Consider the following 27476-nt stretch of genomic DNA (forward strand, 5'->3'; position numbering starts at 1 on the left):
AATTTTAACAAAGAAAAATATAAATAATTGTATCTTACTATAATCAATATATCAGATTAATAATTTGTATCTTTTAACCATATTCAAATATTGATTCCTATTTTTTTTAATTAACTATAGTTTATAGTTAGTTTATAGTTTTTGAATTTTTATTTTGGGGAAGCTTTTTGAATTTATTTTGGCGCCACAATTCGATAACAGAAGTTTTATATCAAGAGATAGTTGCTGACTCGCTCTTAATCCTATTGATGGTGACAGTAACAGTGACATGGACGTAAGCAAAAGATATTGGTTGGGGTTAATTAATAAAAGATTTATTAAAAATATATATTTTGTATAAGAGGAGGATATATTTTATTTATGTTAAATTAAATCAGAGCTCTGTTATCTAAAATCTATTGTAGTTAAATAACACAAGCATATGATAACTATTATTGAAAGAAAGCTGACATTTTTTGTAACGAAAAGAGAAAAAAGTTGGGTATATTTTATATTTAAAATAGTTTTACTTCCGAACAACTAGGCGATCAAAAGCAACTTAATTTGTGTATTTGGAAAAACGGTTTGATTTGAAGAGATGGAGGGTTTTTTCCCCACTCGCTTCGCCCCTGTGTGATTTCGCTCTCGAGTTCTCTCTGAAATAACAGCAGTCATTAACAGTTGCTTTCGGATGAGCTCTGTCAAAGTCTGACTGCTGCAAGACACACTTCCCAGTTTTTAAAAAAAAAACTAGTTCCCCTACATGGCGCGGAAACTTAAATTAGTTGTATGGGTTCTTTTAACATTAATGAATGTACAAATTTTGTGTAATGTAATATGTAAATAAGGGATGGCATATGATATATAAATTGAGCTGTTCACAAATGTTCAGTCTTAATGACCGTCATAATTAAAGTTACTCATTTCCGCATCGACGTCGTGCCAAACGGAGCCATCGCCATCGCCATCCTGACCTGATCTGGCGGCCGGTGAGGAGGATGCCTCTCGAGCGTTCTCTGCACAGTCGCCACCCATCCACTCCAGATTTGGGGTTGCCAATCCACCAGTGGACTGCTGGTTATTCACCTTAGTGACCCCACCTTCGTCCAGGACACACGATTCAATGACAAGCGAGTTGGAGCTCTTTAATAGACTTATTCCTCGCAAAGTTCGCTCGCATTTGGGATCCTTACTGAAATATTGAATACGATATTAAACGATGATTTAAAATGTAGGACTGTTTCCCAAGGTAAACTCACCCCAATGCCTTGTAGTAATACTCCAAGGCCCTGATGGGTTCCTTTTGCGTGCGCAACATATCCCCGAGAACCGTGAACAGATTCGTCTGCGGGAAAAGGGAGACGTGATCCTCCAGCAGCTTAATGGACACCTTGGGTGAGCCCTCAAACTGGCAGATGTCGGCCATTAAGGCCACCGCCGGCGTGTAGTTGGGATCGATCTTCAGGGACTTTTCCGCAAACTTGCGGGCAGTCTTCTTAACCATCGGATCTGCTGAGACAAAGAGGGTGCGACCGAACATCTGTGGATGGAATGGGAACCTGTTAAGGATCGTGTCCTGGGAATATCTAGGGAATCGTACCGTTAGACTCCTGGGCGCGTTCGGGAACATGCGGAGTGTCCAGTTGCACATGGCATGGGCCTCCTTGAATCGCTTCTGGGCCAAATAGCTGTGATAGAGACCCCTGTAGACCTCGAATCGATACGATGCGACAGTTTGGGCCATGCGAAAGGCCTCCGCCGCCTCCTTGTGCAGCTCCAGCGAGTTGAGCAGCCGGCCGCGCAGGATTAGGGCCTCCTGGTGGCGCGGGTCCGCCTCCAGGCATTGCTTCACGAAACTCAGGCCGCGCTCAAACTTGCCCGAGTCGTACATGGATTGGGCGTGGGCGAACCAGTGGTCAGGTGAGTAGCTCCGCTCGCGGGTCACCTGGGCGTACAGGCGATCCATGTCCGGGCTGCTGAGACCGTGGCCCTCCTGCCCCCGGACAACGCCCAGCAGTCCGATCAGCTCCACGTTGTCCGGATTGGCACTGACCGTCGCCGAGAACAACTGCTCCGCCTGTAAGTAGTTGCCGTGGTAGTAGAGACACTTGCCCAGCGCAGTCATCAGGTGCTCGTTGCCGCGCAGCGAGGTGGTATCCTGCAGCTTCTGGAAGGTGCCGGCCGCATCCAAGTGCTTGCAGTCGAACATCTGGGCGAGCGCCTTGATCCACGTGCTCAGCCAGTCGAAGTTTCCGGGCACCGAGGCAGCTGATTGGGCGGGGAAAGTGCGGAGAGTATCAGTATCGTACTTTCAATTGCAAATAGGACCCCTAGACCTACGAAATCACAAAGGTGATTGTTTGGAAAGGGGTTCGATCATAAATAAAAAAAGAAAAACACAAACTAAGATTCATACGCAGCTTTGCCAAGTATGGCACTTTGAAATGGGATTCTGTAAGAAAAGTTATGGGTTTAGAAGTGCAGTTTTTTTAACACTTTTTTGCAGACCCATTTTTAGAAAATTTGGAAAGGGGTAACATCATCAAAAATGACGAAATATCGACCCAAAAAAAAATATTTAACTAAAAACACAGATTTTTAGGGAATCAAACCACGATGATTTTGAAGTATGCCACTTTGAAATCGGATGTCTGTAAGAAAAGTTATGAGCTTAGAAGTGCATATTTTAGGCACTTTTCTGCAAACCCATTTTTCGAAAATTTGGAAAGGGGTAACATCATTGAAAATGACGAATAATCGACCCAACAAAAAAATTTTAACTAAAAACACAGATTTTTAGGGAATCAAACCACGATCATTTTGAAGTACGCCACTTTGAAATCGGGAGTCTGTAAGAAAAGTTATGAGCTTAGAAGTGCAGTTTTTTTACACTTTTCTGCAAACCCATTTTTCGAAAATTTGGAAAGGGGTTACTTCCTTAAAAATGACGAAAAATCGACCCAAAAATAAAAACTAAAGTAAAAGAAGACAGATGTATGTTTCGAAAAAAATATGATGAATATATTACAGAAGAGGACTTATATCGGGAAATGTTAGAAAAGTTATATTGGAAAAAATAAGTACTTGGAGTAGATTAAAAAAAAGTCCTAGCTGAAGGCTTCTATTTCAAAATTATATACATATATCTAGAAAAGGGATCGGAAAAGTAATATTAATAGAAGTAAGATACAAAAGTGATTTTAGGGGTTTTAATTTAGGGTTAAAAAAAGGTAAGAGTCTAAAGACGGCTATAGCCCCAGCCGGTATATCAAGTGCCAGTGTTATCAGTGCCACTACCGTGCATCACCAGCGAGTTGACCTCGTTGCCGTCGACTTTCAGCTCCAAGAGGGACTGGATCACTTGGAGCGCCATGGGGCACTCGCGGACGACCTCCCTGTAGGCGTGCATGGCCTCCGCCTTGTTGGGGCACCCAAGACCGGGGCCGTGATGTTGCAGCCTGGCCAGCATCAGGTTGATCCTTGGTGTGCGCGACTTCACGGGCACCTGGAGCAACGTGGATATGGCCATTTCGGGATTCCCGATCTCGCGGTAGCACTCGGCGGCCCGTCGCCGCAGCTCCACTTCGGCGAATTCCGGATAGGCACTTTCGATGGCCAGCAAACAGGCGTTCTTGTGGCGCGCCATCATCCGACGCTGGTGGATCATGTCATCAAAGTGCCGCAAGGCCGCCCGATGCTGGCCTTCCTTGTACTGCGAATTGCTGAGGAAGAGCTGCACCTGGTACTCCATCTCCAAAGTGGCAACATTGCGATCATTCTTCAGCGCCGTAGTCAGCAATTTGGCCTGCAAAGCGTCGGGTATCAATAACACCAGCAAGACATGTGGAATGCTTTTGGTTATAATCGGTTATTACCACTGGAATCACGCACTCGTAAAGCTTGTGGTCGTAGAGCTTCTTAACATTCTCAAATAGCGTATTCTCCATCTTTTCCACGCGCACAAATTTACACAACTAACAAAAATGACGGACAGGCTCAACTGGTTCCGGGTATTCCGCTCTAGTTCCTAACTGTATCTAACAATATTGAAACATAAATATTGTGTGATAGAGATTAAAAGCTAAATTCCATAACATACAGTTAGCTTATTTACCAAACCCGGCAACTCTTGCCAACCATTATTATCGAAATCTATGTCACATTTTGTCCACATCGATATCGCAATTTTTTGCATTTGAAATAGGCTTCTTCAATTTTGAATAAAAAAATGACACCAATCTTACATTAATTTTCATTCATTTCAATCATTTTTGAAACCCATTTATTAGCTTCGAATTAGAAGCGCAGTTAAAATACAGAGTGTAACATTTATGTTTGCAGGCATTTTATTTTGAGATTTACGACGTCGCTCTTAAACTAAATCGCTAAGTTATGCCAAAAAGAGTTTTGCAACTACAATGTTGTTTATAAGTATCGCTCTAGGTAGCAAATGTTAATAGTATAAATTGTCTTTACTGGTAGGCATCTATTTATTTATTTAGTTATTTATTATATATAATAAACCTTTTTTAACTGGAAGCTGCATTATTCAACCCGAGTTATTTACAACGCTTTCCCATCGCCAATGCTTTCCAGTTGCTTTGTTTAACTTTAGGGGCTGAGGCAATACTTTTGATGCATGTTCCATGTGTACGTATTAGTAATATATATTATATCATTTTAAATGGGCCTAGACTGTACAATACGCTTACTCCTTGCGCTCTATACAACATTTTTCTTCGAGTGGTTCTGTGCTCTAAACGCTCTAACAAACGTGGAAATTAAAATAAAATGGAGTACATTATTATTCTCTACATCTCTCGAAAGCCAAACGAAAGCTATGTTTATTCTCTGGCGACTGGCCTTCTCTTTAAGTTTCCAAACAAAAAATACAAAAGTAGATTATTAGAGGTGAAAATCCATTAAAAAATTAAACGTTTGTACATGGGCCGAAACGTGGGGAACACATTTAAAAAAAAAAAATCGCTCAACGATCTCCCATTCAGCCGGGTAACCGAAGCTCTAACAATACTACTACATCTTAGCCTAGGTGAAGTTTGACTGAAAAACAGGACTGGGTATCCTTGAAAACTGTAGGATCTAAGGGTACTGGACGTATTCGATGACGGCTGGAACACAACGGAACGCTTGTTGAATTGACCCACACTCGGTAAGACTTAACAAATATAGTATAGCAGCGGGGCTTATTCGATGGAAATGACAAAGAAAAAAATACAGTAAACAGAGCGGGGGTAATGATTATAAGTGCCGACCGAGCGAGAGAGATAAGCTATCAACTACACTTAGAAATCCTTTTAGAACACACATAGGTCGATCCTTGATGCTCCTTCTTTTTTGTCTAATCAACGTGGGCTAACATATGCGAATCTCTTATCTAAGACAAACTGCAGATGTTGCCGCCTCTGTCACCGTTGCCGCTCCTGCTGCAGTTTGCCCTCCAGTTTGTGCCATCCGACGCCGGGGGTGTGGGTGCGATTGCGATTGCTAGTGCGGGTGCAACTGTCTTTTCCTCTTCTTCATCCGTCGCTACCATTTCCACTTCCGCTCCCACTCCCAAAGCCCCATCTCAGTTCAAATTCGACTCCAATGGCGCATGCACCGAACGGGTTGGACTGTTCTTGCAGGTACACATGCTGACGAACTTGCTCTTGACCTCCTCTATGGAATAGTCCTCCTCAATGGCGGGGTAGCTGGATTTCTAAAGAAAATCAATCAATTAGCTTCATTCTATAGAAATAAATAAAAATCTGCAATAGTGCAAATATAGATTTGAGGGTTTTACTTACATTTTGAGTTAAGTTTTGGCCACGCAGCATCTGCCAGTTCTCCAGTGTGTTCGCATACTTCAAATACTTCTCAAAGTCGTGCAACGTTTCGTAGACGTGACACAGACCCAGGTAATCGTACTCCAGACCAGAGTACGAGTGTCCAAACAGACGCAGACCTGTTATACAAATGTAGATTAGTTAATAATACAGCCCATATTTAGGAGAAGAGAAAATGGCATATATACTTACTTATGTCAATGCTGCGCAGGTAGAGTGTCTCGGCATCGCGGTACTTCTTCATTTGGTAGTTGTACAGCGAGGCCAAATGGCCGATGGACAGGCCCACCTCGTAATCGAAGGCACCCAGCAGATCCGTCTTGATTTTGATCGCCTTTTGGTGCATTCGTTCCGCTTCTTCGAAGCGATTCATCGTTTGGTATAGACGCCCCAGATTTCCATAGTGCTTCGCCGTTTGCACATTCACCTCGCCGAACACTTCGAGGGAGAGGAACAGGGCGAAATTGTGCAGCTCCTCGGACTGCTGCAGCAGGTCCTCCTCGTCCATGCCATCGGCCATCTTGTCCAGCGCAATCTCTTCCAGCAGCAGCGCCTTAACGCGCTTTGCCGAGGCCAACATCAGATGATTGCTGGGCACTAGATTCTTCATGATATTAACCGCCTTGTCGACGTGATCCTGGGCACAGCTAAAGTCACCCGTGCTGTACTCGTGGACATAGTAGGCATACGACAGATCCTCGTGCGCGATGGCCACGTGGAAATTCATGTTGCCGAAGATTCCACGACGTACGGCCAGCGCCTCCTTGTAGACGTTAACCGACTGGAACACAGAGTCCACGTTGAGTAGGAAAAATCCGTAGTCCAGCAGGGCATCGCCGTACTTCTGATGCTTAAGTCCAAAGTGTTTGCTGTGGAGAAGAAGAATGAGTGAGGCTTGTAAGGGATCCTTAATAAGCAAGATATTAAGATGATGCATAAATCATACAAAACGAAAACTTTTTTTTTTAGCTGAACAGGCCTTAAATATCCAAAATATTTTAAAAAATTGTTCGTTCAGCTTACTTTTTAAATTTTAAATTTGGCTAACCTAATTTAAATCTTTTTATTTCGATTGGGATGAACACATTATTTGCAATTTTTATTTAAATAGCACGGACTTAAAAAAATACAAGGAAAACCACAAAATAAATTTTTGCGGTAAAATGGAATTTACTCGATTATATTATTTTTTAGAATAAATGTTCATATTAAAATATGTACAGAAACCTTTTTTGTTGTTTGATTATTTTGGACATTGTTTATAGCTTATAATTAGTTTATAATGATTTTACAGTTTGGCTAAAACTTATTGACTTTTTGGTCGATAATCAGCGATCAGAGAGAGAAGGGGAAGAAATGCTAGATCCCTAAATTGATGTGCTTACCGAGCGCGTCGCACCGCCTGGCAGATGAGCAGATTGGCCCTGGCAAAGTCCCGCTTGACGACACAGGCCCTGGCCGCCTGACGCAGAACGTCGATGGTGATGCTGCCGGATTAAGGTAGATATCAGCAATTGAGATCGGGTTAGAGGGAGAGGGACAACAACTCACCGCGGTGTTGCAGATCTCTTCAGAAATCGCATGGCCAGACCGCTCCACATGTGGCTGTAGTTGTACTCGTTGCGGGCAAAGTACATGGCCGAAATCTGGGTGTAGGCCATGGCAACCAGCTGGGCGGGCACAAGGCTATTGAGCGATCTGTTCAAGCCGATCAGTTCGTCGTAGGTGCGTTGCGCCAGCTTGAAGTTACAATGCGCCGACTCTGCGTACAGGAGGCTTCAAAAAAAATGTCTTGTTAGTTTCCAAATATTTCCTTCATATATAATATTTTAAACAAGTTTATCAATAGCATTAGAAAATTATGAAATGTAGCAAAATTTGATATCTTAAGTTCTAAGTGACAGAACATGAAAAGAAAATAAAACTAATCTTATTAAGGAAATGCCTTTTCATTTATTTTTGTAGATAAAAATTTAGAGCTGAATCATTTACACAAATTGGGAACTCCAGTTAGTCAGTGCACAAAATTGGAATAAGGTCTTTAAAAGCTTATATAAAAAAACAACAAAAAAAATGTAAATAATTTAATTTTTCTTTAGTCAAACAAATATATATCAAAAATGCTTATGAAAAAATGGAACATTTTTGATACGACATTTAAATATATTATCAAATCGAAATGTTGTGAATTGAGATAGTTTGATTAAGGGTTACTTGATATAATAAATGACTTAATTACCGCTGTAGACAGTCAAGACGCATCTCCAGCCAGTGTTTGTGAGGCGGCAGACGCTTCAGTCTTCCATTGAGGCATGCCAGCACGAATATGCTCTCCTGCATCCATCCAGCCTCCGAAAGGAACGATCCGAGGCGCAAGCCCATGTCGATGGCCTGCATCTCAACGGCGGGCAACTCCTCAAGGGCCGAGTTATTAATCACGCTGAGTTCGGTTTGGGATTGGGATTGTTGTGCTTCGGCGTTCACTTGTATGGTAATGAATTGGCTACGGAGTTCGCTACAACTGGCACTAGTGCTAGTGGTTTGGGATTGTTGGGTTTCGGCGTCCACTTGTATGGTCATGAGTTCGCTACAACTGGCACTAGTGCTATCAGATGTCTCCCCGTCGTAAATGTGCAGCTTGCTGGGATCGGGTGAGCGATCAAGTGGTCCCTGATCCCGGTGCTTGTCCGACTCGACCGCTTCCTGATTCAGTTCGTCCTCCTGACCGGGGCTCCCATAGCGCGAAACATAGTTTTCGCTGAGTCGCCGGGCCAGCATCTTTTTGCTGGCCATAAGGGAGGCCATTATGCGCAGCAACTTGCTGCGGGCAGCCGAGTAGCGAACAAGTCGCGAAAACACCTCCAGCTGGGCTAACTCCTCCAGCAACGTGTCCTTCAAGGACTCCTGCTGCGACATCTGTGGATGGAGAGGAAGAAACATAGGGTTTAATGGAACCACATATGGACATCTTTAGCTGTGGGGAAGACATTAAAACTGGTTTGTAATGATCCTAAAATAAATACTGTAATAGCTTTAATAACATAAAAGATGTATTAGGTAAATTCCCTATTTAAGTTTTAAAAAAATTGATTTATTTATAATTTAAAACACAGGCTAAGCTGCAAATTATTACAAAATAAGTTATAATACTAAATAAACATAAGAGACATACATATATTGTAAAAACTTTAATACAATAAAATCATTACAATTAAACATCAAAGCAAAAAATGTTTTAATTCGGATCTCCTTTTTTTATAATTTAAGTTTCAGTTATAAAATGGAAAATCAAGAATCCTAGTTATGAAACGAAAAGTTACGACTTCAGTAAAAGCTAGCAAAAAGTAACGTAAACAAGAGGAGAAAAGACACATCCAATCAGCGAACAATGGAATTTGCTTAGCCATTATCAGCAAGTTCAATGGCTCTTCACCAGCAGCTGCGCCACAGCATTTTCTCTATGCATCATTGCATCTCCCATCCCAGTAGAGCTCTACAATTTCCGAACAGGACAATCAAAGGGCGCTGGACCCATCCAACTGGTTGGTTTATTTTTAGATGCCCCTCATTGTCGCTTCTGTTTATAATTTACACTGTAATTGCCACTTATTATGACAATCCATGTATGGAATCGAAAACTTTGGCTGGCCAACTATGTATATGCAACCACCTGTGGGTCTGTGGAGTTTATTTTCCTTCGTCCGAATGAAATCAATCTGAAGGTATGCACCTTCAGCAGTATGTCTACAGTGAAGCCTTCAGAATTGAATTCCTAGAATGGCGATTTTTAAATTGTAAGCAAGAAATAGCTACGTTTAGTGCCGCAATTTGAAGGTTATTACTTGATCTGTTGTATGTTTAAACATAATAAACATTGATCGATGGACAGAAATTACTTAACCCTGTTTTTTGTTTACTTTCTTGAAAAGGCCTACACATTCATATATTGTTAATAGGTATTCCTTTTGCTGAGTTAATGAGATAAAACATTTTTAGAACTAGTAAATCACTTTATGTTTTAAATTAAAAACTAAATCTATGAAGATTTCTATGTATTTTGCATTAAAAATACAATTTGCATACGACTTAAAAAAAAAAAAATGTTAATAAAAATTATTAACGTTTCGATAGAACAAATCCAAAAATAAGTTCCTATCAGAAATGATTATAAGAGGTTTTACCACTCTATAGGCAATTTCCCCTGTCCGATCCGCCGAAGGTCTTTCTTTCTAGGGTTAAAGGCCGGACTGGCGGGGTGTAAACAATTTAAGCGGAAAAGCAAACACAAACAGACAAGTGCCATACCCCCCTCAATCCCTGATAATGAGTACGGGAGAATGGTAATTGCCAGTGGCGAAATTCGGACGGCGAGTGGAGATAAGCACCGGCCCAACAAGTGCTGTAATCGCCATGATCGCTGACGGAGAAGGTAGTTTTTTATTTTGAACTAGGTATCGTTAAAGATATCCAAAACGATCCTGAATATTTATATTATTTCTTATCTTTATAGAATTACAAAAAGTATTCCCAACTCCAAGCATTGGAGTCCGAATAAAGGTGATCAATTCCAAGAATCTTTTATGTCGCCAATAACATGCATAATTCCAGTCCGAATAAATTCTTAACTCCAATAAGAGTTTACAATAAACATTGAAAGAATAAATGCGATTATTTTAATATATAATAATAATATACATAATTCTAAAACATTTGTTTGCCTGATAATAATCAAAACAAATTCATAATTTTTTACTAGCTTTTCAGATTCTAGGAAACCATAATTCCGAGAAACATAAAAAAGCATATGGAAATAGCTTTCCAGGATTAAATCTTATAATATCGAAATCATAACTTTAGAACATAATGGCTTTAACAACTAGAACTAGTTGGCTATCTGGATAACAATCAGCCAGGTATTTCCCCATACCAGCTTCGAACGATTACTGGTTATGATAATGGGATCGTTTAAGAAAGATGGGGGGTAAGTAAATGGAGCAGAACGATAGCACTCACCATTTCGTAGACATCGATGAGCAGGTTGCGCGGCAGTTCCGCCAGTCGGCTGATCCTGTCCAGCGCCGGAACCTTGGTGTTCATACTCCCGATCAGGGCCTGTAGCGACAGGTCGTAGAGGGCCTTCGGGGTATTCGGATTGGGATTTAGAAGGGCCACGAGCTGTTGGCCAGCCATCTCGCTCTTCTTTTCGTTTTCTTTTTGTTTTTGTTAACTTTATCGCTGTTTTATCGATTTAGAGGGGCGGGGACTCGCGGGAGGCGTGGCACTCTGCAACAAGTTTGGTTTCGTCCGATATTTGTAGGAATTGCATTCGCACACGTGCCGTTGTTTGTTAAGAAAGTGAGACAAAGGAAAAGCGAAACAAAAGCATAGCAAAAGCAAAAAAGCAGAAAGACCCGTAAACTATCCGGTTTTTTCAAGTGTGTTTTGCACTTCACTTCACTTTCTTTTGAGGCGTTCTTCGGTTTTCTGTTTTTGGTTTTCCTTTCTCTGCCAGCGTCGCTGTCCGCGTGCTGCTTTGCTTTTGCTTTTCGCTGCTTTTGCTTTTGCTGCTGCGATTGTTTTGCTTTCGCTTTAATTGGGTTTTATTTGGCACTTACACAACTTGGAATACATCTAATTGTCGGGGGCCGTCAGCTAAAGTCGAAATACTCGCCCACGGTTAATGCGTTGGGAATTGTTTTTCGGTCCTCCAGTCTACTGGCACTTTTTCTTTATTTTATTTTTTTACGATGAATCCAGTGGTGGCACAACCAGCACAGAGGCCCTATCGATAGCCACTGCTGAAAGGCTTCACTTCGGGGCGATATTTCGATAGTCGGTGAACGGTGGTTTCTTCTGGTGTGACCGTGCACCCTTCAAATTCCCCGGGAAGTATATTTTTAAATAAGGTGCCACCCATTTTATGTTTTCAGATACCATCCACGCTGCAGCTAAACTCTATTTTCTTGCATATGTTTAGCATAGGAAACTATTAATGTCTAAATTCTTTTAGGGAGTAAACAATTGTGTAATTTTTGGCCTGTAGCCCAAATTCCGATCACTATTTGCACAGTTGTTTCCAGCAAAAGTCAAAAGGGCCGAAAAATATAGTTAACGGATAACAAAAACTTTTTACTTTCCATATCAAAATCAAAACAAGGCCATTGATAGTTAGAAAACTCGAGGCAATGTGAAGAGCACCTTAGATATCATATATATTGTATATTTATATTTGAATTAATAACATAGTTTTTTAATTTTATTAATTAACAAAAATTCAACAAGATGAATTAATAACCATGGGTGCATGCAATATCAATATTTATTTTTAGCCATTAGCTTAGAGCCACTCGATACTGAAGAAATAATTATTTTTGAATGTCATAAATATATTTGTTCGCATAAATAGAAGTGATTCGGATGAAGTTTGGGAATTTACTTTATTGAATATTGAAATCTGTTATTACTGGATCTTGGTGAAATCATCTAAGATGTTCATGGTCGGTGGGAAAATACAAGCACATGAACTACGGCCTTTGCCGTCCTTCATCTTTCTTCATCGTCGGCTGTCATGGCCCATTATCCTCTCCTCATCAAAAAAGATCGACGGAGTCGTCCTCGATCTCCACCAGGGCAAAGTCGGAGGTGCTGCCGAACATCCACCAGTGGCGCAGGATGTTCCGGATGAGCAGACAGCGGGTGGTCACGAACTCGAAGAAGTGAAAGAATAGGGCGCTGGAGGTGAGCAGGGCGCAGGAGGCGACAAAAACCTCCTGGACGGTGAGCTGCTCGGTACTGCCTTGGTTAAGATTGTCCATGCACTGCAGAACCTGTGAGCCAGACAAAAATATTATTGAACATCCTGATGTCCTTGTTTAACTGGTATGGTATAGTGCTAACCTGCTGTAGAATTATGTGGGCCAGTGGCATCAGCGAGGCACTGAAAAGCAGGTGTTTCACAATCAGGCCGCAACAGCGACCGCAGCAGAAGGTTCGCATCATCTGCTTCAGGCTAACACGCTCCTCCGAGATGTCGAAGACCGCATTGCAGATCTCGCAGCGATTATCCCGCCTGTGCATAATCCAGCGCTTTAGGCACTTCAGATGGATGAAACCCTGCAAAGGTCACCTAGATCCCGTAAGCCCAAGAAACTCGATATCATCTCCCGAGGATTCCTGTTCGAATTTTTCACAAAGTTCTATCGTACTTACAGTTAATTGTATTCCTTAAATAAAGGCATTTTTAAATATATATACCCTGGATTTTTTCTAAGACATTCGCAATCACATTTATATTTTTTGATTCTTTTACTAAAGAATTCGTATTTTTAAGCTATAAACCATCAAAGATTTTTATAAATATTAAATCACGTTTCAATTCTTAAAAACTTTTACCAACAATTTTAACTTGATAGTTCAATTTTTAAAGAGATTTTAAGAGAAAGATAATAAAATTCATACATTTTTTTTGTGAATCTCGAAGAGGAGTCCCCCAAACCGGATTTGTTTAAACAGAAATGCCGGAAGTGAGCCTTGCTTACCACGCTGCCCTTGCAACTGCACGGGCACTTGATGATCTCCATGTCGCTGCGGTTCCAGCGGCAGATGCGGCACGAGTTGCCATTCTCGTTCGCCGAATGGACGCTCTCCTGCGAACTACGTCGCGTTATCGGTGGCAACATCCTTTGGCGCGCCGACGATATTTCCAACGCGGCCATCGAGGCGGTGGGTGTGCCACCGGGCAATTGGCCAGTCGGCGGACTTATTTCCGGCGAACAGCTGACTTCCGCTGGTGGCGCGGTAGGCGGTTGAACGGCAAGGGGCGTGGCACTGCCGGTGGCCACCAAGCCATTTAGCAAACGGAAAGCGGCAGACTCCGAAATAACGTGCTGATGATGCGACATGTTGCTGCGGGGATATTGTTGCTACTGCACCGCCTTTGAACTGCTTGCACGTCTGTTGAACTGCTTGGCGGTGTAGGCGTGTGTGTTCTTATGTGCGTTACGAACCAAATTTTGATTTACAAATTTCTACACCGAATTTTACTGCGACATCTTACATAAAACTTAAACGCTAGACTTTCACCGTGTTTCTAAGCACACCTGATATGTCATGCGTTGCCCAGAAACAAAAGGCACACTGGTCTACAAGTTCAACGACTATATTTTTGCTTTTTTATCTAGATTTACCCCATAAAAAAAGAGAAAAAACATTATGATTTAAAGAAAAGAGTCTTTTCCTTAAGGTTTCTTGGCTCTGCTAAATTGGGAACATACATTTTAAAACATTTCTTCAAAACCATTTTTAATGTTTCAAAACATTTTATACACCTTTCCACAAATGCAAAACTTTTCAAATTTGCATATCGCACAGTTTTTGGTTTCTAACTCCACATCGATTGTCTTTTATGTTGGAATCTTACAGTTACCTTTTAAATGGTTTTATCTAATCTAGAGCCTTCGTATTTCTCCACCATATTTGTAGACCACCAAAAATTAGGAACTTGGGATTCATTTGCTTTTTTTTATTTCTTTGCGGCCTTTTCAATGCCATCGGTTAGTAAATATTTCGTTCTCGTTACACGTACGTACATAGAATATATGTTTATTATTACAGTAATTCATCAATGTGAGCGACGGCATCGAGCGTATCTTAAATACTTTATCCAATGTCGATGACCGCCAGCAGGGTTAGTAACTGCACTGCTTCTTCTCTCCACAATTAAAATTATGACAAAAAAATATATAAATCAACAATTATTGCATAGTTTCTGCTTCAAGTTCGATAACAAATAATAATGCGTAATCGTAATAATAGTAAAAAAGGGTAAAACAAACACAAAAAAACGTACAAAGAGTCGGCTGTTCACGTTCGACGAGCCATTTGCGCTTCAGTTGAAGAATATACATATGCCGATTACACAGTTAGATATTCGCAGGATGACGGGGTCTAGAATTGGGTTTACACATATGGATGTAGGATTGTGGGTTATGCGGATATACACTCGTATATGGGGTGTGTGCTAACACGAAATGCCAAAGGGGATGTGTGGTGTATGCTTAAAATTTAATGAGTTGCTGCAGTTGCTGTTGAGTTGACTTGGATTTGGATTTGGATTTGGACTATTCTGCTGCTGCTGCTGTTGCTGCCACTGCTTTCGATGGATTCACTGACAGTTCCGGAATCGGCGATATATGCTCTGGACGTAGACAAAGACGCACTTCCAATCGGGGCGACTCATCTCCACCATATCCTCCACATCCAGCAGTGGTGCAATGCCAGCCTTCTCACTGCGAAATAACAAAGAAATTAATTAGTCATCACAGAAATTTCAATATCATAGTAGCAAATATATCTCTTTCGAGATTTATCTAAGCAAATGCAAGTCTTTAGAGAACAATTATCTAAAACATATGTTGTTTTCTCTTAGTGCTGCTAACAAACTCTTGCTTAGATATTCATTATCTAAAAATCGTATGGCTTTAAATAGTTTATTTTTAATAATTTTATTTAGATATTAAGTAAACAATAAAAACAATTTTTAAGTGAAAGCTAGAAGGCCAACTTTACTTTACTTGTTCTTAAATATAATATATTTTGATTTTCTTAAGTGCAGGATTTCCGCAAGTAAAAATGTACAGATTCTTGCAATTTTGTTGTGCTACATTATTAAATTAGCTATAGCATGCATTTCAGGGCACTCCACGGTGCGTATACTTACTCAGCCACGCTGAAGGCCAGCTCGAAATTGTGTCGTCGCGTCTGCTTGGTTAGTGTGTTGTAGTCAAATGCATCTGGCAAGAAATGGTGTATCAGCGCACAAAAGGCCAAGCCGTCTGACCAGCTCGAGCTAAAGTTGCTTATTTGGACGTTCTGCGAAACAACACACACATAATTTGCATTCAGTGATCAGTGGTGATCAATAATGATTGAGCGCACTTTTTTTGAGATGGTTGGCTGATTTTGGTTTATTTTTTATTTTTATTGAATGGCCCTTGGAGCAAAAGCAAAAGCATTTAGTGCGAGATTCCAGCCTCCAATACTAACTTAGACTAACTAGGTAGCTGTAAGTGGGTAAAACTAGGGTCAGCTAGGTCGGAACAATAACAACAACAGCGGCGATAACTCAGCGATTAAGCGAAATTGCCAAAACAAAAATAAGAACAATTAAAAACGAAAAGCAGTGATCGATAAGAATCGACAGCGTAAAGCGGTAAACGGAAATGGAAATGGCGTCCATCTTTCAATTTTCTATTTCCTTTTTCATCATTCGTAAGTTGTGTTCGTGTGCGGGTGTGAGCGTGTATGTGTGTGTGTCTGAGTGTGTGTGCGTGTATGAGAATTGGAGAAAGCTTTTAAGCTCAGCCAAAGTTAGGCGCTGTTAGATGTTTTTGCTTTTGTTTATTTTGTTTGTTGCTGTATTTGTTTTCGGTTTGTCGTTAGATTTGTTAAAAATGGCAAATTAAAAATCTTAATAACATCGGAGCGAACGGCAAAACTAAAGAAACGATAAAAAAACAAGTCATAGTGGCAGTTGGGGTCAAAATAAGACATGGTTTTCATTAAATGCAATCTTGAATCTTAAAAATAATCTTATAAAACCAATTCCGAATTTCTAATATCTTAAAGATGTAGAAAACTATAAGAGTTATTTAATTTTGACAAAGTCGATAAATACTAACAATAAAAACGATAAAGCTTTGTTATTTTGACCAAAGAACTATGTTTGGATAGATAAAAAGTAGTTCACATGTATTTCTCAAGCAAACTGTTTCTAGTTTACTATTTATTTTTTTTCTTTCATTTTCCTACTTTTGCATTCTCTGAAAACCTTTTTGTCACCGCTATTATTTTGACCTCAGGTGCAATTAAAAAATAACAAACAATGGCAAGGATAACAAATATTGGCTGTGGCTTCGGCATTTCATATATTTTTAGGGCTTGCTTGGTTTTGGTTTTTGGATTTTTTTTTTTTTTTTTTTTGGTTTAGGTTTTGGATACCTCATATTCCTGCGTTTTATGCTGACACCACTGCAGAAGTTGATCCTTGACAGTGGCGGCGCGCGCATTTAATGCCGGATCGGTAAATTTGAACAACGGTTGTGCCGAACCGCCGGGGGTCGTGGGTGTGCTTGTTGTTGGAGATGATCTGAACAAATGAGTCAAGGTTGGAGGATTGCAGACGTTTTAGCGAAACTCACACAAAATCGGTTCATCTTCATGTTGTTCTTAATTTCTTATATTTTTTCTTTTTTTCGTGTGTTTTTTGTTTGATTTTTTAGTTCTTGTGTTAAGTGTTTGTTTTTTGTATATCTTTTTTTGTGTATGGGTGTATATATAATTTTTTTTTATTTGTGTTAGCAAGAAACAACAACAACAATTATTTGAATACCAAAAAAAACTGGGAAATGGAACAACTAACGCGATGTTTTTGGTTTTCTGTCAACGAATTTTTACGTTTGGTTTGGTTGGAATTTTTCGTTTGCCGAAGGAAAACATAAAAAGACAGAGATAGACAGGAGAAGAGAAAAAAAGGGAAGATCGAGTTTCCATAAGCTAACCAGAATAACAGAGGGAGACAGTTGGGTGCTCTATGTACAGAAAGCGAAATCACTTTTCCCTTCACTAGTTCATCATCAGATATTGATTTTGCACATCGATATTTCAGGTTTTTTTTGGGGAGACGATACTACCAACACACTTCCATAGAGAACCAACACCAGAGATCGTATATGTACATATGTGTATGTTAAAAAGGGGGGGTGAAGATTGTGATTTTATTGTATCCATCTATTGTGTAAGTGTGCGACCAATTGAATTATTTTATTGTGTGTGGAAAAGGCTTGGAGAAGCAATCATTAAAATAGTGTTTTAAACCACCTTTTTTTTTAAATGGAGTTTCTATAAAATCAAGTTTTATTCTTTACACAGAAAACTCATAAGCCTCATGGTAAAGAAGACTAAATAAGCTTTTCTGAAAAAAAATGTTTAATCTTATGCCTAATGGCACTCTACAAGTTCCACATAAAAGTACATGGTTAAATTAAAAACCTCTTTAAATTGTATGCAGGAACTTTCTGCCTTGTTTAGTGCTAAAGTGATATAACATTTGGTTTTTTAATTTTTTTAAAACAAAGTTAGTGTCATAAAGGCACAATCATTAGGCACTGCTTGCTTCTCCAACTGCCTTTTGAATTGAATGGGTGACCTGCACAAATGTTGGCTTGTGTGTATAGTATGTATGCCCTCGCTACCATATGTGTGTCTATGTTTGTATGCTCGTCGATTTATGTATATATATATATATATGTATATGTATGGAATAATCTGAATAATAAGTGGGTGGGGGATTGACTTACTTTTGCGCCTGCTGGGCGGCTGCCTGCTTGTCCAGCTGCTTGAATTTAGCCAAAGGCGAGATGTTCTTGGAGGCAGCACTACCGCTGACAGTGCGTGTGGTAACTACAAAAATATATAATAAATAAATTAATCAATATGCAATTACCCAATCCCTTTGACTCACCCTTTGTTGTTGTTGTGGTCATAGTGGCACCGCCATCCTTGGACTTGGTTTCCGTTCGCTGTTCGCTGGTCGAGGAGCTCTTGTGCTGGGCTGCTGTGTGAATAGAGTTTTTTAGGGATGCGGTTTTGGTTTTTTTTTTTTTTTTTTTTGCAGCAGGTGGAAGAAAAAAGAGAAGCAAACAAATTACATATATTAGTTCTGGGGCATGCACAAAATCAATTACACAAAAAATATCAATCTGTTTGGGTAATCAACAATTCTTTGGGTTATTCAAAATTACATGTGTTTTGTATCTGGGCAGGCAACACATTTACACACTACGCAACGTGTTGGAAAATAGCACAAAAACATATTTGTTTTTAAAGGGTTTTTATTTCTTGGTTACATAATAACAGCTACTACGCAAAATTCAAAAAACAAACTGGCAAAATATTTAAGCTGCCACACAAACACGGGCAAGATTTTGTTCGCAGTGTGTGCGGTTGTGTAGTCCCCACGAAAGGAAACGCGCTACGGAAATCACACAAAAAACCAATCAGAAACCGTCGCTAATGGTGTGGATATGACTGTGGCGGTGGTGGTGGTGGTGCTTTCATTGTCCATGGCTGTTTTCATGTATTTAGTTACTTATATACACAGAGCTAAATATCAAGTGTTTCGAACTTAAAACAAGTAATTCAAAATAATCATTTAACTTAGAAAATATATATCTCAATTTGAATGGACATCATTGTTTTAAACATACTTTATCAGTATTGCAGCATAAGTAATATACAAAAACATATACATTTTACTTTTTTTTTTGCAACCATTTTAAACTTATTTATTATTTATTTATTGTATTTTCTATTAAGATTAAATTTTGAATATTTTTTTTTAAGTTCATTTGTACATAATTTACAATGTACATATTTTTTTCTGTGTAACAATGAATTTATAAAAAAGTCATGCACAAAATGTATTTACAGTTACAGCTAAAAATCAATGAACAGCATGCTTTAAATTGAGGGACAGGGAACAGGAGCAGATCAGCAGATCGACAAAAATATATAGACATAGATAAAAACCAAAAAAATAAACTGATCAATAAAATAAACGAAAAACACTGTTTCCTCATCTCATCTGTGCTGGGGTGTTAAGAAAAGAAATATATATATGTACAAGGGACGACAGAGAGAGAAACAGTCGATTAAAAAAGGAGGGACAACATAGGGGGTTTCTTTTTGCTGCTTCCGTTTTTTTTTCAATTTTTGTAATATGCTTTTTTTGAATCCTTGCTGGACCAACCAACCAACCAATCAACCAATCAACCAGTCAATCAATCAATCAATCAATCAACCAACGAACGAACGAGCAAAAGAGCAAAACGTAACAAGACGTAACATAACGTAACGTAACGCAACGTAAGGGGAGTGTAAATGGGGATAAGCGCTAAAAGTCGACGCATTTTTACATTTCCACACTTGGCTGAGTAAAAACTTTCAGGCAATAACAAATATGTACAAGAAAAACACACACACACATATGAAACACATACAGTTGTCTGTAAAATATTAGCTTTAAATAAAGCAAAGACATTTTTTATAGTTATATCAAGTATACGTAAAAATATCAAGTATACGTAATCAAAACAGAATAATATAAATAAGTGCATATGCCAAATTAGGATCGTTAAAACCTAGTAAAAAACTTTGAAAAACTCAACCTCAACGTATTAATAGTAAATAAATTGAAAGGACAATATTTATCATTATTCCCTTGTCTACTTTATACAATACTTTAAAAAGTCTTTTTTACCTATGGGTTTATTTAATCTCTAAAATTTAGAAACTGTTTGAGATATATTGAAATTTAAATAGTCCTGATAATACCTTTATCTTGATTGCAACTTTATGTTTTCATATGTGTGTGGTTTTTTATGCTGTTAGGCTGCTGCTGGGCGGTATAGCAATATTTTATGTATTTATTATTATCCTTTTTATTTTTTGGTAGTCAAGGCAGGGCAAGGGCGCTGGCAAATAAAGGGAAAAAATAGGGGCTTTCAAGGCTGGCATTCTGTGCATCTGATATTTTTTTCATATTCAACTCACAAATCTCGGAATATTGATCAAGTTGTTGCTATTGTTGATGTTGTTGTTCTTGTTGTTTGGGGCTTCATTGGGACGCAGTGCAGCAAACAATTCTTTTTCTTATTTGTTTATTATCGCGATTGAGCGTGTGTGTGTAAGTAGTGTTTTCAAAATTGAAAAAAAAAGGAAATAGAAACCGCCTGTGGTCCCTGAACTTTTTAACTATTGCTGCTTGGCCCTCAGTCGTTATCTGCGTTTTTCTAACTGCTTCACAAAACTCAAATCGAACATGGGAAAAGTGAGGGAAAGTGGGCGGGTAGGTGGTTCTGGGTGGGTGGGGCTTAACTAAAACAAAGCTAATCCTAGGCTCAACAGTAGCGCTTGAGTTTATCAGTAAACATTAATCAGTACAGTTGCCGTTACAAGTTACAGTTATCATTCCGTTTCGATGTCGATTTTTCGATTCGATTTCGTATATCTTCTTTTTCTTGCTTTTCTCTTCTTTTTTTTTTGTTGTTTTTGGTTTTCTTTTGTTATTATTTGATTATGTTCTCATCCAGTTTCGAACTGGAATGCCTCAATGCGTGTGATTTTATATATTTTCGGGTGGGTTAAATTCTTGGCTTGAGTGGTTGAGTGGTTGGCTGGACTGTTTGTTATTTGTTTAATTATTGTTTTGTAAATTTTAGGCACCCATCATTAGCTGCTCGAAGGCATCCTCCACATTGCTCTCGTCCAGCAGATTGAGATTCGCGATATGCGGCATGGTGGCACTGCGACTGAGGCCACCACCGATCATGGCTGCCCCACCGCCGCCGCCACCGCCACGGATCATTCCCAGACCGGCGGTGGAAACGTTACCATTCGACGTCGTCAGCGAGCTCAGTGATTTCCGAGCTGCCGCCGAGAGTTTTTCACTCGTCTTGGTGCGATTAATGGCCGATTTTCGACTAGATGTCGCGGAGGTGGTCATCGTCGTGGTGCGCAACTCCTCCACTTGGCCGCCGGTTGGTGACTTTTGACCGGAGAAGTAGGCAGCCACCGTTCGCTGCTTCTCACTGACCTGGGCCTTATCAATGCCCGCCTCGTAGAGTTTCGGCACAGCGAGGGAGTGTCCGGATTTGGAGCGTCTCAGCTCGCTGGGAGATCCGGGTTGATTGTATTTCGCCGGACTCGGACCCGCCGTCTGTTGCAGCTGGCAGATTTGGTTCCACGAATCGCACTTGCTCAGACGATTCACCCGCGATCCCGATTGCGCTCCCTGGTGAGAATCCTCCTCGTGATTCCTCCGGCTCATCGAGGTGAAGGCGCTCACATTGTTGAACACTATGTTGTGGGGTATCTCGTCTTCGGGGGGAACTTGTGGCTGTGGTGTCGCTGGCGTTTCCACAATGCTCGGCTTGATTTGCTGATGCTGCTGTTGAAGTTGCTGTTGCTGTTGCTGTTGCACCACCGTGGTGCTGGTTATTGTGGTGGTGGTGCTACTGCTATTTCCCTGCTTATTCAGCTGCGGACTCTGATAAGAATTGGGCATGTAGTGGTGGCGTTGAGGAGGCCCGAATTTCTTTAACAGCGGTGCATTCTCCTTCGGCAGCGAGGATTTAACTATATCCGGTGTGTCTGGTGGTGCCGACGACTTGTACTCCTGCTCAAAGTAGGTACTCCTCTGGCTGCTCTCCAGGACATTGCCCAAACTCTTGCGGCGCAGCTCGCTGATGTGCTGCTCCTTTTGCTGCTTCTGGACGGTGGTGCTATTGTTGCTGCTGATAATGCTGGAGTTAAGGGTTTGCTGTGACATCACACGATTCTGCAGGGGACGATTATCGTAGCCGGAATCACCTTGGATGGTGTGACTACGCGCACTAAGCCTGGGAGCGTGTCTAGGCAGATTGTTGGTTATAGTTTGTGGCACCTGTTGAGGCAATTGCCTAGGCAACTGTTGTGGGATCTGCTGAGGGATCTGCTGAGGTAACTGCTGTGGTAGCTGCTGCTTAGGTGACTGCTGGGGTAACTGTTGAGGTAACTGCTTGGGCAACTGCTGGCTTAGCTGCTGGGTTAACTGCTGGGGTAACTGTTGGGGTAACTGCTGGGGCAATTGCTGCGGGATCTGATGTGGCAATTGCTGAGGCAACTGCTGAGGGATCTGCTGAGGTAACTGCTGAGGTAACTGCTGAGGCAATTGCTGGGGGATCAGCTGAGGGATCTGCTGAGGTAACTGCTGAGGTAACTGCTGAGGAACCTGTCGAGGAACCTGCTGTGGAACCTGTTGTGGAACCTGCTGAGTTACCTGCTGAGTCACCTGCTGCGACTTCTTCTGAGGAGCCTGCTGAGGCATCTTCGGGCCCATTGGCTGACTAATCTGCGGCTTAGTGCTGCGATCCACTGGAGGTCCCATGGAACCCACAGTGGGAACTGTATTGTGCACCGGATTCGCTGTCCAACTGGTGCTGCCCAGTGAAAGTGAGGAGCTGGCATTGGAGTGCTCCGAAGCGCGACGCAATCGCTGGGTCACAGACATGGCCATAGATTCCTGTTCGGGCTCATCTCCGGAATCGTCCACGGGATAGGTGACCACATAGGAAGTGTGGGTCTCACCCAAATAGGAATTGGCATCCTGATTGGTTCTTGGCGGTGTATATGTGGGATTCGCCTGGTAGTTGATCTGTGGCATGCTGACTGCAGGCGACGTGGACATGGGCGAAGTGGTGAACTGGGGCTGTCGCTTGGCCTCAAAGGTGCTCAATTGCGGGAAGAGTGGCTCCACCAGAGGCGCCTGGTACTGACGACCATCGGGCGAAAGGCAACCCGATTTCGGTGAACTGGGAGCAGTCAAAGGTTGCCGCCTTTGGTTGGTATTGCCAGCTTGGGCCGATTGATTACCAGGACCACCTCCCAGCTGTTTCATCGTGTACAGCAGGGACTTGGCCGCCCTTGAATTCTTCCCGTAAACCTCGTCATCGCTCATATGAGCGTTTCTTCTGTCCGCCACTCTCACAGCTGTCTGACTACGTGGCTTTCGCATCACCTTCGTTTCGGCCCGATACTCCAGCATATTGTTGTCCGAATCCAAATCGAGATCATCATCCGTATTGTCCGTCATCAGAGTGGGATTGGGCATGGTCATGAAGCTCGTGGGACTGTTGGGTGGACTGTCCACATCCACATCGATTGGACTGCTGATGTAATCGAATCTCCTGCTTCCAGGTGGTGGCAGATAAGTGGGATTCGAGCTTGTGAGTACTAGCGGAGCTGCCAACGGATTGGTCAATGCCTCGGCCTGTTCCACAGCACTCGTGAGGCAAGGTTGACTTCTGTAGTTGTGGGCATTGCCACGTTGTTGACGTGCCACTGGCGGAAAATCAGCGTACGTAAAGGATATATTTGTGGGTGGCGGTGGAGCTTGAAAGGCCTGTCTAGGTGGTGCAACTGTTCCCGGTTCCATGGCGTTCGGCAGCGATGGTCTCTTCTTGAACTCGCTCAAAGCTGGCGCCTTGGAACGCAGTGAATTGTGACGCTGTAGATAACCATTATTGCCATTGGGATAGGATGGTTGCTGCTGCTGATGTTGCTCTAGATTGTCCCTTAAAGACCTTTCTTCAAAGTGGTGCGCCTTGCGTCGGAAATCGCTGTTATCCACCTTGGGCTTTGCCACCCAGGGTAAACCGATGGGTGAAGTGGCCGTTGAAGATGGCGACGGTGTGTTGCTATACGATGTGGCCGATCTGGCCTGCAAATGTTGCTGCGATTGCGGTGGCTGTGCTGGCTGCTGCTGTTGCGTTGGAGGCTTCCAAATGGCCGGATTGGGTTGGGATTTCTGAGCGACGGGCTTGTAAATACCGGGCTGCGGTTGCGTCTCATTTTCAATAGGACGAAAGACGGACTGTGGAGCGTGAATAAAGTTGTTGACTTGTGCGGCCTGCTCACGCTGCTGCTGGAGTCGCAATTCCATTTCCTGACGTCGCTGGCGCTCAAGCTGCTCCTGTTGCTGGCGTTGCCTGTCCAATTGCTGTTGTCTTTCGGCCTGTTGTCGCTGCAATTGCTGTTCGTAGTATTCCCGTTCGAGGCGAGTTCGCTCCTCTCGCTCATAGCGCGCCTCCTGTTCGAGTCGCAGTTGTCGTTCCAATTCCTGGCGACGTTGCCGCTCGATTTGCACAGCGGCAGAAGCTTGTTGTTGCTGCTGGAGTTGCATTTGATCGCGTTGCAGTTGTTCTCGCTGGAGTTGCTCCCGTTGGAGTTGCTCTCGCTGGAGTTGCTCTCGCTGGAGTTGCTCTCGCTGGTGCTGTTCTCGCTGTAGTTGCTCGCGCTGCAGTTTCTCACGTTGCAACTGCTCTCGATGGAGTTGCTCTCGTTGGAGCTGCTCTCGCTGGAATTGTTCTCTCTTAGAGAGTTCCCGTTGGTTCTGGTCTCGCTGGCTTTGCTCTCGCTGATATTGTTCCCTTTGCAGTTGGTCTCGCTGTAACTGCTTCAGGTCCCTCTGACTCAACTCCCTGTGCTCTCGCTGTCTTTGCTCCCTTTCATACTGCTCCCGTTGCATCTGCTCCCGCTGCATTTGCTCTCGCTGCAATTGCTGATGATGCAGCTGCTCCTGTTTGGCCCATCCGGGCACATGACCAGGCACTGGCGGCGGCTTACCCTTGGTCACTGTGGCCGCAGCTCCCGTCTCAAAGGTGTGCTTGATGTTACCAAACTTGTGGGTCCAATTTGACACACTCCGTCCACCACCGCCGCCCCAACCCAAGCCAGTCTGATGACTCTGCTTGTTGATGAAGGCCAGGAACTTGTGATCGTTTTCTGTTTTTGGCTCAAACGGCGGCACCGCATTGTGAACACGTCTCTTGACGCTCACCTGCACTGCCCGTTTCAAACCCAAATGCGGGCCATGGTCATCCTCCAGATCCGAATCCGAATCACAGTCCGCCATGTACTTTGCCTTAGCTTTGGGTATATCAATGGTGTTGGCTCGCTTCATCAAGTGCTTTTTGCCACCACCAAATCGGCTGGAATTCGAACTGGAGTTCGAATTGGATTGCGAATTGCTGGGCGAGTTGCCGTTGCCCTCAGGACTTGAGTTCTGTGAGTTCTGATTTGCCTCGTAGCTGGCAAAGCTCACGGCATAATCGCCGGACAGTGGACGTCGATTGGTGTTGGTATTGGGTCTCAGTTGAGATTGATTCTGGGTGGGATTCACAGGTGCTGCATTGGGTGTGATGACGGCTGACTGCTGCTGCTGCTGCTGCTGCGGGGGTTGTGCCACAAATTGATTGGGTCGGTAGAGTTGCACTGGCACTGCACCCGAACTGGGTGTCTTGGTGATCGCAAAGTCCTTGCCCTCCAGGATCAGCATGTCCTCCATGTAGCGACGAGCATCCGCCAGTTCCTCTCGACTAACGCCAACGGTATGCCGACTGTTGCGCTGGCGTCGCTTCGCAAAACGAGATTGCCGACTGTCCGTTTCCGGTTCCGGACTACCACCATCTGCGTCCTTCTGATCCTCCCCCGCCCGCTGATCCTCCGCCAACTTCTCGGGCGCACTGAGTCCACTCTGGAGGCGGGCCACCAGGCCGAGCAGAGCCTGCCGCTGACCCCCATCAACGGCTAGTTCCTTGCCTTGTTTCAGGCTGCTCTCCAGGCGGCTGAGGGCATCGGTCACTTCCTCGACCAGGCTGCGATTCGCTTCACTGGCATCGCTACCACTTTGCTGTTGCAAGGTGTCACGCAATCCGGCGGCTAGCAGACGCAAATCCTCACCGCTCTCCGTGCCGGAATCCTCTTTCGAGGGCACGCTCAAGCGGCTGGCTGTGCTGGGTGCTCCTGCTCCCGCTCCAGATCCAGTCCCAGATCCCGTGACTGGCATTGTATCTGGCTTGGCTTTGTCCCTGGCCCTAACCACTGTGCTAACCTGGCTACTGCTAAGACTACTGGATTTCCTACTACCTATGCTATTACTCTTGCTGCTGCCTGGTCCTGCTGCTCCTGTGGCTCCTGTTTTCGTAGCTGTCGTTGCTGGCAGGGACTCACCCTGCTGCACCTGGACACCGTCTGTGGTGGAGGAGCTGCTGCTACTGGCCAGCTCAACTGTGGCCAACTTTTTGCTAACACTTTCGGTGACTTGGCTTGTGGTCTTGGTCTCCGTCTTTTTATCCACCTTCTGAACAGCTCTCTGTTTGGCCTCCTCCTGTTTGGTGACCTCCTGTTTGGTGACCTCCTGTTTGGTGACCTCCTTTTTGGTCACCTCCTTTTTGGTCACCTCTTTTTTGGTGACCTCCTTCTTGGGATCCTCCTGCTTGGCCGGAACTTCCTCCTCCTCCTCCTCGTCGCTGTAGTCGGTCACCTCCTCGATGATCTCCTCATACTCGCTGGCGCTGCTCTCCTCCTCTTCTTTCTCCTGCTTCGGCGCCTGCTTCAAATTCTTTTGCTCTGCTCGGAGCAGCAAAGAAAGTCAAGAGATAAAGGAGAGATAGATAGAGAGATAGAGAAAAGTGCTGGAAAGACTTAAGACTCGCAAACAGGAACGCAATGAAGCAAAACAAAAACTTGGGTGGGGATCTCAGTAGCTCAGTTGATCGAGTCCCTTAAGTGAGAAGTTATCCTCAACTAAGTAACTCAGAAATATAATATTTTAATGGTGTATGAGATTGGATATTTGGATTTATCTCAAAAACTGGGACGTCTTAAGAAAAATAGAGTCGAGGCATAAGCATTAAGAATACTCTTTAGACCCGACAGCTATTTTTCTTAATGCCTCACAGGCTTTTAAGACATCTCAAGATATCTATGTTCCCATCACCAGTCCTTCGGATTCGTACATCTGAGCATAAAATAAAATCAAACAGATTAACGATAACAGACTTCGTGTATCGATGACTTGTTTTTCGAGTACAATGGATCGATTCCAATTATATGTGGGTCTTCGACGTGAGACTTTCACTGAGCGACGACAACATTAAACGATAGATAGTACAACAAAGTAACGATGGTAACGATAGCACTATAACGATAACGATGTGTGGAGCGCGACGAGGAAACGATAGATGTTCATCGACTGGGGAGGAACAATGGACA

At 42.7% G+C, this 27476-nt stretch overlaps 4 protein-coding genes across 20 annotated transcripts in view; all 4 read right to left on the bottom strand.

Annotated features, from left to right (window-relative positions):
* Positions 1-760: 760 nt before the first annotated feature.
* Positions 761-4054, bottom strand: LOC108040141 (anaphase-promoting complex subunit 7). The gene is made up of 5 exons (XM_017117436.2): positions 3855-4054; positions 3277-3784; positions 1580-2247; positions 1239-1519; positions 761-1171 (listed from the first exon to the last, which is right to left on the bottom strand). The coding sequence occupies exons 1-5, from the start codon at positions 3924-3926 to the stop codon at positions 874-876; spliced, it is 1827 nt and encodes a 608-aa protein (XP_016972925.1). The 5' UTR covers positions 3927-4054; the 3' UTR covers positions 761-873.
* A 190-nt stretch (positions 4055-4244) lies between these two features.
* Positions 4245-11612, bottom strand: LOC108040133 (amyloid protein-binding protein 2). The gene is made up of 8 exons (XM_017117426.2): positions 11441-11612; positions 10839-11108; positions 8065-8741; positions 7377-7601; positions 7211-7312; positions 6018-6694; positions 5787-5944; positions 4245-5698 (listed from the first exon to the last, which is right to left on the bottom strand). Exons 2-8 carry the CDS (start codon positions 11013-11015, stop codon positions 5567-5569), a joined length of 2148 nt encoding a protein of 715 aa, XP_016972915.1. The 5' UTR covers positions 11016-11108; positions 11441-11612; the 3' UTR covers positions 4245-5566.
* A 631-nt stretch (positions 11613-12243) lies between these two features.
* Positions 12244-14068, bottom strand: LOC108040104 (E3 ubiquitin-protein ligase MARCHF7). Of its 3 annotated transcripts, none has more exons than XM_017117343.2 (3): positions 13364-14038; positions 12723-12938; positions 12244-12652 (listed from the first exon to the last, which is right to left on the bottom strand). In XM_017117343.2, exons 1-3 carry the CDS (start codon positions 13724-13726, stop codon positions 12416-12418), a joined length of 816 nt encoding a protein of 271 aa, XP_016972832.1. In that variant the 5' UTR covers positions 13727-14038; the 3' UTR covers positions 12244-12415. The 3 variants fall into 3 exon arrangements, with proteins under 3 accessions (XP_016972832.1, XP_016972835.1, XP_016972834.1); XM_017117346.1 differs by having other exon boundaries at positions 12723-12951; positions 13364-13412; XM_017117345.2 differs by lacking the exon at positions 12244-12652 and having other exon boundaries at positions 12782-12951; positions 13364-14068.
* Positions 14069-14331: 263 nt separating this feature from the next.
* Positions 14332-27476, bottom strand: part of LOC108040105 (serine/arginine repetitive matrix protein 2) — a 43975-nt gene continuing 30830 nt past the window's right edge. For 5 of the 15 annotated variants that reach the window (XM_017117349.2, XM_017117347.2, XM_017117351.2 and 2 more), the window contains 6 exons: positions 26433-26831; positions 18346-18438; positions 18182-18284; positions 16824-16971; positions 15544-15695; positions 14332-15112 (listed from right to left, as the gene is read on the bottom strand). In XM_017117349.2, coding sequence (XP_016972838.1) covers positions 14989-15112; positions 15544-15695; positions 16824-16971; positions 18182-18284; positions 18346-18438; positions 26433-26831 — 1019 coding nt within the window. In that variant the 3' untranslated portion in view covers positions 14332-14988. Of the gene's footprint in view, positions 15113-15543; positions 15696-16823; positions 16972-18181; positions 18285-18345; positions 18439-21107; positions 22654-22713; positions 26832-27476 lie in introns of those variants that run through there. The other 10 variants (XM_017117355.2, XM_017117352.2, XM_017117357.2 and 7 more) reach the window with 6 other exon arrangements.

Source organism: Drosophila rhopaloa, unplaced genomic scaffold (assembly GCF_018152115.1).
Source record: "Drosophila rhopaloa isolate 14029-0021.01 unplaced genomic scaffold, ASM1815211v1 contig_3, whole genome shotgun sequence".
NCBI classification, from domain to species: domain Eukaryota; kingdom Metazoa; phylum Arthropoda; class Insecta; order Diptera; family Drosophilidae; genus Drosophila; species Drosophila rhopaloa.